This window comes from Gnatocerus cornutus, chromosome 2 (assembly GCF_029298725.1).
Source record: "Gnatocerus cornutus isolate USDA-ARS CGAHR chromosome 2, icGnaCorn1.1, whole genome shotgun sequence".
Taxonomy (NCBI): domain Eukaryota; kingdom Metazoa; phylum Arthropoda; class Insecta; order Coleoptera; family Tenebrionidae; genus Gnatocerus; species Gnatocerus cornutus.
In genome coordinates, this window is record NC_142234.1 from 2,095,022 (window position 1) to 2,109,967 (window position 14,946).

General features: G+C 29.6%; 3 protein-coding genes across 3 annotated transcripts; all 3 read left to right on the plus strand.

Annotated features, from left to right (window-relative positions):
• Positions 1-1,137: 1,137 nt before the first annotated feature.
• LOC148178119 (uncharacterized) lies at positions 1,138-11,580 on the plus strand. Its single transcript, XM_088030032.1, has 4 exons — positions 1,138-1,192; positions 9,217-9,291; positions 9,350-9,424; positions 9,512-11,580. Exons 2-4 carry the CDS (start codon positions 9,226-9,228, stop codon positions 11,435-11,437), a joined length of 2,067 nt encoding a protein of 688 aa, XP_087886158.1. The 5' UTR covers positions 1,138-1,192; positions 9,217-9,225; the 3' UTR covers positions 11,438-11,580.
• Positions 4,581-6,195, plus strand: LOC148178120 (uncharacterized). Its single transcript, XM_088030918.1, has one exon. It carries the CDS (start codon positions 4,609-4,611, stop codon positions 6,079-6,081), a length of 1,473 nt encoding a protein of 490 aa, XP_087887044.1. The 5' UTR covers positions 4,581-4,608; the 3' UTR covers positions 6,082-6,195.
• A 1,719-nt stretch (positions 11,581-13,299) lies between the features above and the next one.
• LOC148178121 (uncharacterized) lies at positions 13,300-14,284 on the plus strand. The gene is made up of 2 exons (XM_088031462.1): positions 13,300-13,946; positions 14,004-14,284. Exons 1-2 carry the CDS (start codon positions 13,451-13,453, stop codon positions 14,282-14,284), a joined length of 777 nt encoding a protein of 258 aa, XP_087887588.1. The 5' UTR covers positions 13,300-13,450.
• Positions 14,285-14,946: the final 662 nt, after the last annotated feature.

Below are 14,946 nucleotides of genomic sequence, written 5' to 3' on the forward strand. Positions count from 1 at the left end.
AGTGGGTCTGGTTAGAAATTTACATTTTAGAAGGTCTTACATCTGAAGAATCTGCATTTCGGTAAAGATTAGTTATCGTTTGACGAAGGATTTAATTTGTAATATTTGATTTGTAGTTGTTCCTGTCACACTTCAACTGAGTCTACCATCAAGTAAAAATTAAGATCATACAGATGTTACTGCGTCAAAACTCCAGTTTTCAAAATCTCATGTCCACATTTCATTTTTAAAATGGATCCAGCGTAAAAATGGTAAATAGCATATTATTTTCTCCATTTTCTAGAGAGTGTAGATGATACAACTCTTTTTTTTACACGGGGGCGCACAAAACTGTAATTACTTTTAGTCAAATCTTAGCTTAAGGTTTAATCTTTTCAGAAATACAAGAGATAAACTCCATCAGTAAGTTGTCCGCGAGAAATTAATCTGAGAACAAGTAGTAACAAAATAGGAGTAGGATTTTCACTACTGGGATTGCGGACGTTGGCATTTAGAAGACGAAATGAAAAAATGACTAAAAAGCGTTCTTAAATTTTTTGTAAGGTACAATTTGAATCATTTCAGAAAAATCATGCCTAGATATTAGTGTGCATGTATTTCTTATAAATGTAATTCGACTGCTTTTTTTAAAAATGTAAAAATATGCGAATGGCGCGCGGTCTTTGCGGTTATTCTTTAAATCTTCCCAGTTCTCAAATTGTACTTGTGCATTCGATTTTCTCGAAAACTACGATGGATAGGTTGGTGCTTCCAAACGGATTTCTACTAAGTTGTTTCAAAATCCTAGGAAAACTGTTGTGCACCTATTTTGCACTGTAGTGTAACATTGAACATTGTTGATTTTGTAGGTCTACTGAAGAGAAGAGGAATCAATCTGTGGATGTCACCGGAGCCTAGCAGCAAATTGCATAAAATTTGTGACAAATGATTTTAAAAATGAATAAACGTAGTAAAAATGAAATTTGTTAGAAATTGAAAGAAAGATGAATAAACGTAACAAAACTTAAAAAAATTAAATTTGGCGCTCACCAGATTAGTTTCCCCTACAACCACTTTGGCGCTAGTGTTTTCTCCCCACTCTTTACTATCGGAGTTTCGGGTCTAAGGGTGCGTGGTTTGTGCAGATGATTGACAGCAATTGACAGTTTCAGTCGTTTCAGTGTTGGTTTGGTGTTAATTGTTAAAGCTGCTAGTAAGTAATAAAATGTCTTGTTATTTATTAATAGTATTATAAGTTTATAAGTTAAATATAAGTTGTCTGCTTTTCGGTAATTTTTAACGGTTGTGTCGAAAATTAAAATAAATGAAACATCTGAACAGCCACGTGGTATAGTAGAAGAAACGTTGTTTTCACGCCCAAAACATGATAGCAATTAATAGAATAATTAAAGGGGCATACCTACCTATATTCAGTTTATAAAAACGTTTATTATTTGACTTCGCACTTGTCATCCAGTAATTTCTCACAAGATTTTCCCAAAAAGAACGTACCTACAGCAACTTACATCCAAGAATTTTCAGAATTTACATTAGGGAATGTTTGGATAGAAATGACACTGAGTAGGTAGGTTTAGGTTGTAATTATCACAGCCACGCAAAACATACTCACAACATACACTTTCTACTTGCCATTTCTGAATATATTTTCAGTTTGACAGAGACCCGCGACCAATCACGAGGGGTCAACAATCATATGCTATTTCAAAATCTAGACTTGATGGAGAAAAACTGAGCACAGATTTGAATTCAGCGTGTCAAAATACATTATGATCCTTACATCTGCAGTCCAAAAATTTTTGTAAACCTGTGTTATCAAAAGATGAGTTATCTGTTTACGTTGTCATCATCGATTAAATTATCTTGAAAACATGTCTTTCCCACACTTAGATTTATGCGGACTAAAAAACATGACAATCTCTCTTAATTTCAGATTATCGTTTCAATTTGCTTTATCTGATTCTCTTTATGGAGTGATTTTTCTATATTCAAATAAAAGTCTTTAGTGTATTCCAAAATATTTCTTCCAAAGTAATATTATAGTATTCTCTAATTTCTTGAGCTGTTTTTGTATTTGTATTTAATAATTTTTATATAATTAGGGATTTAAAATTACGAACACCTAATAAAATCCTTATTGTTTTTTTTAAATTATTTGGTGAAACCTATATAATATCTTTTGTTATTATTTTTTTTATAATATGATAATTCATTTTTAATATTATAATTTATTATTTGGTATTGTATTTTATAATTTCCTAAAATTTTCTTTAAATCTTTCTTAATATCGTGTAAATTCAGTGGGAGATAGCTATCCTCCACTTAAATTCCATATTGTATAAAGCATAAAAGATCATTTGTTATTATTATATTTTTCTTTTGAATAACGGAAACCATAGATCGGTAAACCACGTACTCAAATTAATTTTATAGGACTAGTTATTTGTATTTATAAACTCAAACTGGTTTAATGGATTAGGATTAATTTTATATTGCTTTAAAAGATTATATTCGTTACCGTAATTTTCCTATTTATCTACCAACTCTTTTATTTAAAATAATATTTCATAACTTTTTTTGCCTTATTGTTATTCAACATCATTATTAATTCTTTAAAATTTTTAATCATTTTGTATATATTCATTCATTCCATCTACTCTATTTCTTCATATGTAATTTCGTTATCTTTAGAAAAATTCTTAAAATCTCGTCCTTTATCTCTCTCGTGTAACCCAATATTACAACAAATAATAGTATTATTAATGTCAATCATTTAATTTATTTTAAATTACTGACAGTGTTGCCAACCGTGGGAATTTTTTATTGAAAATCATCTTTAAACGAATATATTTTGTATGAAATTCAGCTAAATAAGCCAAAAAAATTCCCACGGTTGGCAACACTGATTACTGAGTGATTATATTTGTCTTCCTGTGTTATAGCTGTTTCAAAATAATTACTACGCTTCATATACCAATCCCATGTATAATAATAAATCTCTCAGTTTTAAATTATGGTTTTTCAAATGCTCCAATTCAAATTTTTATATTTGTCATGCTTTCTTATTGGGGGAAATACTTCTGATGGACACTTTTTTTGCTTCTTCTTTCTTGGATTATAAAATTAAAGAAAATAATCCTGATTTTTTCTATATTTTGTTTATAATTATTTCTAATAGCTTTATTTATATTATTATGTTCTAAAATAATTGCTGTCTTTTCCCTTGAACCTAGGTTGATATCTAGCTTTTCATTCATTTTATGTAGACTTTTATAATACGTAGGTCTCATATTGCCTCGTATATTGCACTAGATCGCTTTGATTACAAGTATTATTTTTTTCGACAATTAATTAAATAAACATTAAATTGATCACCTCCATATACAACACATATTTTTTGAATCTCGAGGCTTCTCACAATTTTACCTAAACAGGGACAGTGTGTTTTAGCATTCACTGTTTATGGATAATTTCTTGTGAAAAAAAATGTAATAAATTAAATGAATCGCTTACATAACGATGACCAAGAAGCATGGCAACTGTTTCAAAAAAAGTTTAACGATATGAGAAGCAAACCAAATAATGACTTTGAACGATTAGTATTTAAAAATATGCATAATCAATTTAAAATGTATGAAAACAATATGTTAAACTTGGCAAAATTAGGTTTTCTTAAAATACACTTTCCTAATCTTGAAGTCTTTGATGAATAAATTTTCTAATAAATGACTAGTCGTTGCTCGGTTTGTTTAGAACCAAAATGTCCAGGTGATTTTTATAACTATAGAAATAAATATGAAAAAACATGTAAACAATGTAAAAAAGCAGTTAATTCTACTCGTTTGTTATGTGTTTGTGGTAGATATTACACTAGAACTAATTTTAAAAGGCATATAAAAACAGATTTGCATAAAAATGGATTGAATTTGTTTGTTAGATTTTTTTCTATAATAAATGGAACGAAGGAACTTGAGTAATCTACGTTTATCTGATCTGTTTAATATTGCAAAATCATTAGACATCAAATATATTAGAAAATATAATAAAGCAGACTTGATTAAAGCTATTATTAAAGCTGAAGAGCAATTACATGAGAAAATAAAAAACGAAAACAAAATAATGAGCGAAGCGAATTCAGAAATATTTTCATTTGATGATGATTTATTTGCTAAACCAAAGGAAAAGAGAGTTAAGAAAATCGAGTGTGACATATGTGGAAAATATATCAAAAGCACCCGAATGCAGCTACATAAAGAGAAAGAAAACAAAAAGAACCTAAAAACATTTCAGTTTGATGACGATATATTTGCTAAACCAAAAAAAAAATAGAGTAAAGAAGATCAAATGTGATATATGTGGAACATATATCGAGGAAACTCGAATACATTTGCATAAATTAAAGCATGATTTGAATAGTCGTCGTTTGCTTGAATTACGTAATATGGCAAAAGATACATTAAAAGATACAATAAGGCAGAATTGGTAAACGAGATTATTCATGCTGAAGAGCAATTAAAAATAACAAGAGAAAACAAAAAGAGCTTGGAAATATTTCCGTTTAATGATGGCATATTTTCTAAACCGAAAAAAGAAAGAGTAAAAAAGATCATTATGGAAAGTCGAATGCAGTTGCATAAAGCAAGACATAATCCAGAGCCAGATTTTATTTTAGTTCAGGTTGCTTTTAAAGGAAGATTATTAACCTATCAGCATAATAATCTAGAAGAAGGTATAGATATAGAAACATATATGGATATGATAAAAGAAAAGGCTATTAAAGTAGTTATAAATGCTTTAAATCTCCATAAAAATATTAAAATCAATTTAGAGATGGAATGCGAGTTTATGAAACTGGAAAATGAAGACTTTATAATGATACATAAATTTCAGTTACCAAATGTTATACTAAGAGAACAAGATGATCTGGAGGAATATTGGGATGAACAAAAGGATTTATTTATATCAAGATGTGATGAATTGCAAGATAAGGGATCTGGATGGACTTTGAAAAATATAAATTATTTGCGCATTAATATAAACAAATATACACCGTTAAGCGGAAATTCATATGTAGAATTACCCAAGTGGATTAAAGATAAAAAAGCTTGCGTTAATGTTAAAAACAACGATAATAAATGCTTTATGTACAGCGTAATATCATGTTTACATCAAGCAAAAGAACACGTAGATAGACTGAATCATTATAATAAGCCGGAATATATAAATGAATTAAATTTTGAAGGAATACATTTTCCTGTCAAAATCCAGGACATACCTAAATTTGAATCACATAATAAAATTAATGATACCGTGTTTAGTTACGAAGAACAAATATTTTATCCTTTGTATCATAATAATAAGCAAATATATGAAATGAATATCGACTTACTATACTTTGGAAATAAAGACAAAAATCATTATTGTTGGATCAAGAATTTGAGTCGATTGTTGAATGATCAGTTGGAAGTAAATAGAAACAAAAAACATTTCTGTAGAAGATGTTTAAACTACTCCGCTAGAACTGAAGATGCTTTAAAGAAACATCAAAATGTGTGCTTTAGTAATGAACCATGTGTTCCGAACATGCCTGAAGATAATATATTAAAATTTAAAAATATTCAAAGAATGTTAAGACATCCGTATGTAATTTATTCTGATTTTGAATCTATTCTGAAACCTATTCATACATGCGAACCAAATCCTGAATCATCATATTCTCATAAAACACAATTTCATATTCCCTGTGGTTATGGATTATACATTAAGAGTGCTTATAATAATATTGGTAACCCATTGGAAATTTACAGAGGAGAGGAAAGTGATAAATGTTTTATAAAAAGAATAACTGAATATGCCAGAACAATATACAAGTTATTAAAAGAAAATAAACCCATAAAAGATATCGAACTAGAAGAATATAAAAAAACAAAAATTTGTTATCTTTGTGAAAATGTGTTTTCTATAGAAAACCCAAAAGTAAGAGATCATGATCACTACACTGGAAAATATAGAGGAGCTGCTTGTAGAAAATGCAATTTGAAATATAGACAACCATTGTTTATTCCAATTTTGTTTCATAATTGAAGCGCTTACGATTGTCATTTGTTTATAAAAAATCTAGGAGAAGATAAAAGTCAATTGAAATTAATACCTAATAACGAAGAGAAATATATTTCTTTCAGTAAAATTTTAAGAATGGATGATAATGGATATATCGAACTGAGATTTATCGATTCATTTAGATTTTTAGCAAGTAGCCTAGACAATTTGTCATCTAATCTGGAATCAAGTCAGTTGAGAGAAATAATTAAATACTTTTCAAATCATGAATTAGATGTGTTATTTAGGAAAGAAAAAAGCAAGATAATTAGAAAAGGAATACATGGATTCTTTTGAGAAATTTTCTGAAACAAAACTTCCATCAATAGATAAATTTTATTCTTCGCTCACAAAAGAAGGAATTTCTCAAGAAGAATTCAAACATGCAGTGAAAGTATGGAAATATTTTAAAATTGAAAACTTGGGTGAATGGCATGATTTATACTTAAAACTAGATGTTTTGCTATTAACTGATGTATTTGAAAATTTTAGAGATTTATGTTTAGAAAAGAGTTATGGACTGGATCCTGTTTGGTATTATACAACTCCGGGGTTAGCTTGGGACTGTATGCTCAAATATACTTCAGTGAAGTTGGAATTATTAACTGATTATGAAATGTATTTGTTTTTTGAAAACGGAATTAGAGGAGGTATTTCACAGTGTAGTAACAGGTATTCGCAGGCAGATGAAAATACTCAGATTATCTATATAGATGCCTTGTGATTATCTATATAGATGACTTGTGATGAAATTAAAAATGTTGATGGTATACTGTTATCAGATAGTGATACCGGTTATGTTTTAGAAGTTGATTTAGCATTCCCTGTAGACTTGGCTATTCATAACAAATTCAATGACTTGCCTTTGGCTCCGGAAAATAGAATTCCCCCGGGCGGAAAAGTAGAAAAACTACTTTGTCATTTCTATGATAAGAAAAATTATATAATTCATTACAAAACATTAAAACTTTACAAAAGTTTAGGTATTAGAATAACAAAGGTTCACAGAGGTATAAAATTTACTCAGTCAAATTTCATAGCACCATATGTAAAATTTAATACTGAACAAAGACAGAAGGCGAAAAATGATTTTGAAAAAGATTTCTGGAAACTAATGGTTAATGCACCATATGGTAAGTCTATGCAATCTGTTAGAAACCAACAAAATATTAAATTATATTGTGATGAAGAAAAATTACAAAAAGCGATAAACAAACCTAATTTTAAACACAGAACTATATTTAGCAAACACCTGGCAGCAGTTCACAATTATAAAACCAAAGTATATAAACCAATTTACATTGGGCAAGCCGTATTAGATTTATCGAAATTATTAATGTATAACTTCCATTACAATGTAATTAAAAAAGAATTTAATGAAAAAATAAAACTTCTTTATGGAGATACCGACAGTTTCATATATGAGATTAAAATGGCTGATTTCTATGAATTTATGAAAAACAAACCCGACTATTTTGATACATCTGATTATCCAAAGGACCATCCATTATATTCTGATAAAAATAAGAAAGTAATAGGGAAATTCAAAGATGAATTGAATGGTATTAAGATATTAGAATACATAGGTTTAAGGTCAAAAATGTACAGTTACAGAACTGAAACGTGTGTTTCAAAAAAATTAAAAGGTATCAAGAAAGCAGTATTGAAGAAAGAAATAAGTTTTGAAGATTACAAAAATTGCTTATTCAATCAAACTGAATACTTCCATAGACAGAGAGTGATTAGGAGTCATAAACATGATATTTTTACTGAAGAAGTAAAGAAAAAGTCTCTAAGTTGGAAAGATGATAAAAGATATCTTTTACCTAATTCTACAGATACATTAGCTTATGGACACGTATTAGTATCATCATAGGTACGTTCATGGACACTGTTGAACTATTTTTTATTAGCGTTGAAGTAATAAATTAAGAAAACAATAATAACAATTACGATAATAAACGTAAGAATAAAAATAATAATTTTTAATTTATTAACTTGTTGAATAAGACTTGAAAACTTTTTTCTGAATTTTGGATATTCTTCATTGAATATATTTAAATTCTTGAATACATTTAATTTACAATTTTTGAGTTTTTTCATTTATTGCTCTCATATTTTTAGTATGTCTTTCAAATATTTTGAGAGTTCTTTTCTTTACATCATCGATGTTTGATGGTATTACTACTGTTTTGTTTCTTAATTCTGCTAATTTCTTAGGATCATAATTATTGTAGTTGTCTAATTTATATTCCAATTCATCGATTTTATTATTAGCGGATTCTAGTTCACAGTCTGTCATAATTAATTGTTCAAGGAATAAATTAGCTGTTTTTCTTGCAATATATTTATCTACTACTTCTTGTTTGAAACCGACTATTTTTGCTCCATCTTCTAATCTGTCTATTTCAGTAATAATAGGTTTTAAATCTTTTTTCCATTTTTCTTTCTCATCGTTGGGAATGTATGAAACTAGTTTGTCCATTTATGATTGAAAAGTTTCTAAAGATTTACTAATTAATTTATGTACTTCTTCATCTAAAGTTATATTTTTACGACTACCTGCTTTATGTTCTACATTATCGAATATTTTTTTATTTTTTATTTTATTTTTTCTCTTTTGTTCCCAATTGTTCCGATTTGTTCTCTTTTGTCCCGGATTGTTCCCGTTTGTTCTCATTTGTTCTCGTTTTACATGCAATCTTAATTCCAACTGAATTTAGTCCCATATTTAGGGAATTTCTAGAAATATTTTTAGATTTGCAAAATTCTGTCTTTGTTAGTTTTTTATTTACAGTCGAATTGAGATATTCAATGGCAAAATTACGATTTTTCATTTGAGTTACTTCATTGATATTTTTTAGTATATTTATTTTTTTATCTTGGGTAAAAGATTTGTAACTGTTTTTAAATTGTTGGAGTTCAGATGGTTGTCTTGTTTTTAATGGTGTATAATATTCTGCTACAATTTTGTTCTCTTTAGTATTGGTCATTTTTTTATTTATTGTAAAAAATGTATTTTGAATCTTTTTAAATCATTTTGAACGGAACTTTGTTAATATTTTTTTACTCATACAGATTACAGATAAAAAAATTCGTTGAATATAAAAATTTTTTCAGGTAGATCTGATGGAGGGCTCCTCATCCTCATCAAAGCGCAAAAAAGTCGAAAGTAAACCTGTCTATTCAGACCAAGTAAGACCAGACATATTATTGTATCACACGGTAACATGGTATTACACTTTTGTTATAGGAATTACTTGGATTAAATTTAATGGATGATGTAACATCTTTCTACACTTCCGGAGGCTCAAATGAAAGTGAAGACGTAAGTAACTTGCTTCGAACAAATGTACAATTTGTTTTATGTTCAAATAGGAATTCATGGAAATTACAATTTGTTATGTCTTTTCAGGATCCTGACTTGTTTTTTGAAGTTCTTCGTTGGACATCGACTTTTGTGGACAAGTCTATGTTTATTAAATGCGTTATGAAGGATGCACATAGAATACTTCTCACTGCGCCGCCCAGATTTGGCAAGACTATGGCTTGCAATATGCTGGAGAAGTTTTTTGAAATTGTCAGCAGTGAACAAATGTCGGAGAAATATAAACTTTTCAAGGATCTCAGAATTTACAAATGCACTGAAGAATGCATAGAGAATCATGATTGTGAAAGTAAAAGATTTTTTCGCAAGCATTGCGGACAGCATCCAGTAATTTTTCTTGATTTTGCACAATTATCAGTAAAGTCATATAGCCAATTTTTGGAGAGTCTTAGAACAATGATAATGGAGCTGTTTAGAAAATATAAAACATGTTTAATTCATAAAGATGGTGAAAAATTCAGCTGGTCAAGTAACGATATGGGAGAACTGGATATTGAACTTTTCTTGTGCTATTTGAAATATGCCGATGATGATGATCATTGGAACAAAGCAATAGATCGTAACACAGCAGAACTATACATAATGGTGGCTTTTAAATATTTGATCGAGGTTTTGTCGGTCCACTATCAAACAAAACAAACCCATAAGAAAATTATTATATTGATTGACGAGTTCGACGCACCTTTTATGAAAATGTTATTTAGTGAAAACTCAGACCAGCAGATTATGTTTTTCATTAGAGACCTAATGCGTCTTTTATGTAAAGATGAGATATCAGCACGATTTGTTCAACGAGTAATAATTTTTTCTGTCACTGCATTAGGCGGTATGATTTCATTAGGAGCTAACAATGTGAAACGTAGAACATTCTTGGACAAGGATTATGGTTATCATAAATACTTTGGATTTACTAGGGAAGAAGTAAACGCTTTAGTTAACAGATGTGTCACAGAAAGTCAACGACAAAAAGCTCTTGATGAAATTGCTATGTGGTACAACAATTACACTGCAGTGGGAGATGAAGGCATAACTATTTCTAATCCTGTGTCTATTGTCGAATATTTACGGAAGCTCGTACCAAAAAGTTATTGGGTTGAATCGGTTGGAACCAAATATATCTGCCAACTATTTAAATTCGAAAAAATGCGGGAGAAGGTGTTTCCTGCCGTTAGAGACAATGAGAAAATTTCCATCGAAACAAAAACTATAGAGTTGAACGATATTTATAATCTGAAATCATTACGTGAATCAATTTTGAATTGTATCGAACCAGAGCAGGTAGACTTAGCTCTTCAGTTTCTCACAGAATGTGGGTACTTTAACGTTATTGACAAGAATGATGTGAATTGTACATTACAAATTCCGAATCTAGAATTGAAACAAGTATTTACAAACAAACTTCAGGAGGCTTTGGTAGAATTTAAAACTAACCTGTTTACTGTAGAACAACAAGAGTCATTTGTGAATGCATTAATGTCTTTAGGAAGTGGAGAGAAGCATGAACCTATGAAATATGTTGCGTTTAAAAAATCTGTGGAAAATTTGTATACCGACCGAGAATTACCAAAAGCTCATTTTCACTTTCACTGTGACCTTTGGATGTTAATTTCTAGTGGGAAGTTGGATTGCTTTTCAGAATTTGCAATCAAAAAGGGATGCTCACCCAAGCTTGATTTAATTATTATTTCAAAATGTGCAGTAATTATAATTGAACTGAAGCGGCATAAACAAGATTCTGCAAAGAAGGCCCTAAAACAGTGTCTACGGAAAAAATACTATGAAGCATTTGAACTTGAAGGAAATGAAAGAAAGGGTTTAAAGAAAATTTTAATTGGTCTTCATCTCTCTGATGATCGTAAAGTTAGCATCAGGTATTTAGAAAATTTTGAGAAAAAAACACTGCAAGATGAACCAAACATAGAAACAATTGTAGAGGATAGCTATGAATGTTAAAATCATTGTCTCTGTTAGTTATGTACCCTGTTTTATTTTATGTGCATTTCGCTGATTTTAAGGTAGTTTGAGAATCTGTAAATTGTAATGGAAAATAATCTCATTTTTTTGCCCTTAATCTTTGATTAAATTATACATTTCTACTTGAGTATTTTTTAATATTTCATTAAACCGGGACTTACGACTTTATGTTAGTTGGTACATAATATTTGATATGGTAAGAAAATAAGTTGAAAAAAAACCAAACTATTATTATTTATATGTTCAATGAAAATTATAACTAAATATAAACAATTCTCTTAATTACAACAAAGTAAGATAAGAAAATGTGTACCTTTTTAATATCACAAAATAAGAAAAACAATTTTAGTTAGTAGTTGTGTTACAAAAACAAATTATATAATTATAAAGCAAACAAACTAATTTTTCGTTCGTGTCGTTACTTTGGTGTAATAATAATTTATTTTTTCTACTCCCATAGTAGTAAGTAACTAGGCAAGAACCCTGTCGTTTGTTGATTAGTAACTATGACATTATGAAACATGCATGTAATATGTAGATATATGTATGTATTTTCATTATACGGAACTAACTCACGTGACTTTAGTAACTTTTCGACTGTGAAACCAACGTTTTAGTTCCACTGTTTTCCTAGTGTAACCATGCCATTTTTAAGGTTAGAGTTTTCAGATGTCACTAATCTGACAAATTTCAAAGAACTAGTCAATTATTTTATTTATCAGTTATTTCACTTATTAAAATAATACATAATTAAAAGTGTCACGCCAAATATACAGAAATATTCTTATTTCGTTTGCTCCAATTTGAATTCACATCAATTCTCAAAATAGTTGTGGATGTTTGTTGAAATCTTGAGACAGCATAAAGATGTTTGTGAAGGAATGCTGTAAAACTTTGGCGGATTTGAAAGAATCTTTCCGAAAGTGTAAGCGAAATTTTGAAATGGCTGGAAAGTGGCAATCCAGAGCAGACTGAACTTTTGATGCACATGAATTGTGAATGTTTAAATGGCCGTGGTTTAAAATTTTGTCTCTAACTTTTTATACTATACTACCTATATTGTTACAAAATTTAATTGTGATATAACAAAAACAACCTAAATTCTCTTTTAAAATTTTTCTTACTTCCCCTTCTGATATCCAAAACTTACGATACGTAGGTAAATAAGTTGAATAATGTGATAATGCAAAGTACAGAAAAAATTTAATTTTTTTAATTAATAAGAAAATTATCATAAACGTAATACATTCAATCCGAAATCGTTTGTATAAAATCCATTATAGGCGTGCTGATAAAACAGAACCGTGTTAGCCCAGAAGTTTAAGCGTCGCACTTTAAACATGTGCGCTCTTTTGTTGCGTGTTCAAATCTTGATAAAGCGCAAAATCTTTTTCATAGCGATAGAATATATTCTAGTTGTAAAATAAAATTCGCTCCGCATGCTACGCACTAGTCCACTGTGTGGACGCTCATGAGGGCTTCGCCTGAATTTCAAAACGAATCAAAAAATTCCAAAAAATTTTAAAGGGCCTTATGTATAGTCACAGCATAGACAATTAAGCTAGCAAATTATAACAATTGTATCTAAATTTATTTATTACGCTCGATCGTCCAGCGTTTAAATTTAATAACGAATAACGCATTTTGACTTTTGAGCGTTTTCATTAAACAGAAGACGACCGATGCTCGAGCGTTGGTATGGTCTATAAACATCCCTCAAAAATACGCTGGAACTCGTTTTTCCCGTTATAGAAATTGTTTGTTGTATTCAACGGTAGGCAACCAATGGGTCTTATGAATAAAAATATAGCATTTGCTAAAAGCAGAAGCTAAAAGCAAAAGCAACTACTTTGTAGAATTAAGTTAAAGCAAAAGTTTTTGTTTCATTTAATATGAATAATCTTTTACTATTACTTTATAACTTTTGCTTCCAACTATTTATAAAGAAGTCGCCATATCTATTTATTATCACTGACATTGCTTTTAGTCACCATGTATAAAACGTTCTTAAAATACAAGAATTGCCCAAAAACTTATCTTATATGCTTGAAACTTTATTTCAACGTCTGTTTCGGGGTTTATTCTGCTGAAATCACACAGCAAATTGTGAAAATGTTGTCCGATACTGATGAAACCAGTGCTAGTGTTAGTGATGTACGTAGCACACAAGATGAAGAAGATAGCCAAATAAAGTTTGTCAAGTTATTGGAACGATTTAAGATAGTTTTGCAAAAATCTCAAGTGCCTTCTGTGAGAAAAGCAAAAGACATAGCATTGAAAAACATCAAGGATGAGTGGGAAAATGAAACTGGAAAACCTTTCACCGAGAAGCAGTTGGCCAAAAAAATCACTAATATGAAAGCAAAAATAAAAAATAAAACTGATATCAAAAGGACAGGCAACAAGAAAATAAAGTTGAACAAATGGGAACAGGAATTTTATCATCTAATGGAAGGGGAGAAAAATCCAACATTGGGAAAAATTCCAGGTAAAAAATGGTTATTTCAATCGTACTTTAATATTATATTATCTATATTTTTTTTAGGTGCTATTTGTGCCGGAACTTCATCTTTGGCAAGAGAAAAACGAGACACTGCGGAAGTTATTCCAAGCCAAACAACATCTAAAAAGCGTAAATATCTTCCAGAAACCGAAGAAACGAAAAATCTCTCAACTCGTGAATTACAAAGGTTGGTTCTACTGGAACAATTAGAATTAATTCGTTTAAAAAAACAAAAATTAAAAGAGACATCGATCCAGGATACTGAAACTACCACTTTTTCTATAACACAAGACGCTGTTTCAAAACCTTTTTTCAATTTATAAAATATGCAAATTTAATGGTTTTTATATTGAATTCCAATAATAATTATTATATTGACTGTGAATTAATAATACGCATACCTTTATATATTTTTATAGAATACTTTATAATAAATTAATTTAAATTTCTTTCCATTATAATTCTTCCAAGCTCATTCCTTCTAAAAACACCCCTTCTTCTTATGTCGTCGTTCTCATGCACAACTGCACCTGGATTTTCTTCAATTTCTTCTTCTATGGCATTATCTTCTTGTTGTTGTTCTTCTTCAAAATCCGGGTCTTTCAAATATTTTGCTGCGTTATGAAGAATTACACAGCAAACAATTAACTTGGGTACATTTGGTAATTGAATACGAACTTTATATTGCAATACTTGAAACCTTTGCTTTAACTGACCAAAACATCTCTCAATGGTACATCGCTCTTTTTTTAACAATCTATTAAAACGCTTTTCTTGTTCATTACGTGGATTTCTAAACGGTGTCATAAGCCACGGAGCTACGGCATAACCTTCATCGCCTAACAATACTGCACTTCCTCGATGTCGTTTTATTATTGAGCTTACTGCAAAATTTTTCCAAATGCGGCTATCATGGGTAGATCCTGGCCACTGAACGTCAATGCTTGAAAATTTTTCTGAACTATCACATGTAGCCTGAACGTTG

Excerpts from the sequence above, each read along its gene's own strand:
- LOC148178120 (XM_088030918.1), top strand. The coding sequence starts at position 4,609 with ATGGAAAGTCGAATGCAGTTGCATAAAGCAAGACATAATCCAGAGCCA.
- LOC148178119 (XM_088030032.1), top strand. The coding sequence starts at position 9,226 with ATGGAGGGCTCCTCATCCTCATCAAAGCGCAAAAAAGTCGAAAGTAAA. Across the intron at positions 9,292-9,349 it reads AACCTGTCTATTCAGACCAA|GAATTACTTGGATTAAATTT; the intron begins GTAAGACCAGAC and ends CTTTTGTTATAG. Across the intron at positions 9,425-9,511 it reads GCTCAAATGAAAGTGAAGAC|GATCCTGACTTGTTTTTTGA; the intron begins GTAAGTAACTTG and ends ATGTCTTTTCAG.
- LOC148178121 (XM_088031462.1), top strand. The coding sequence starts at position 13,451 with ATGTATAAAACGTTCTTAAAATACAAGAATTGCCCAAAAACTTATCTT. Across the intron at positions 13,947-14,003 it reads AACATTGGGAAAAATTCCAG|GTGCTATTTGTGCCGGAACT; the intron begins GTAAAAAATGGT and ends TATTTTTTTTAG.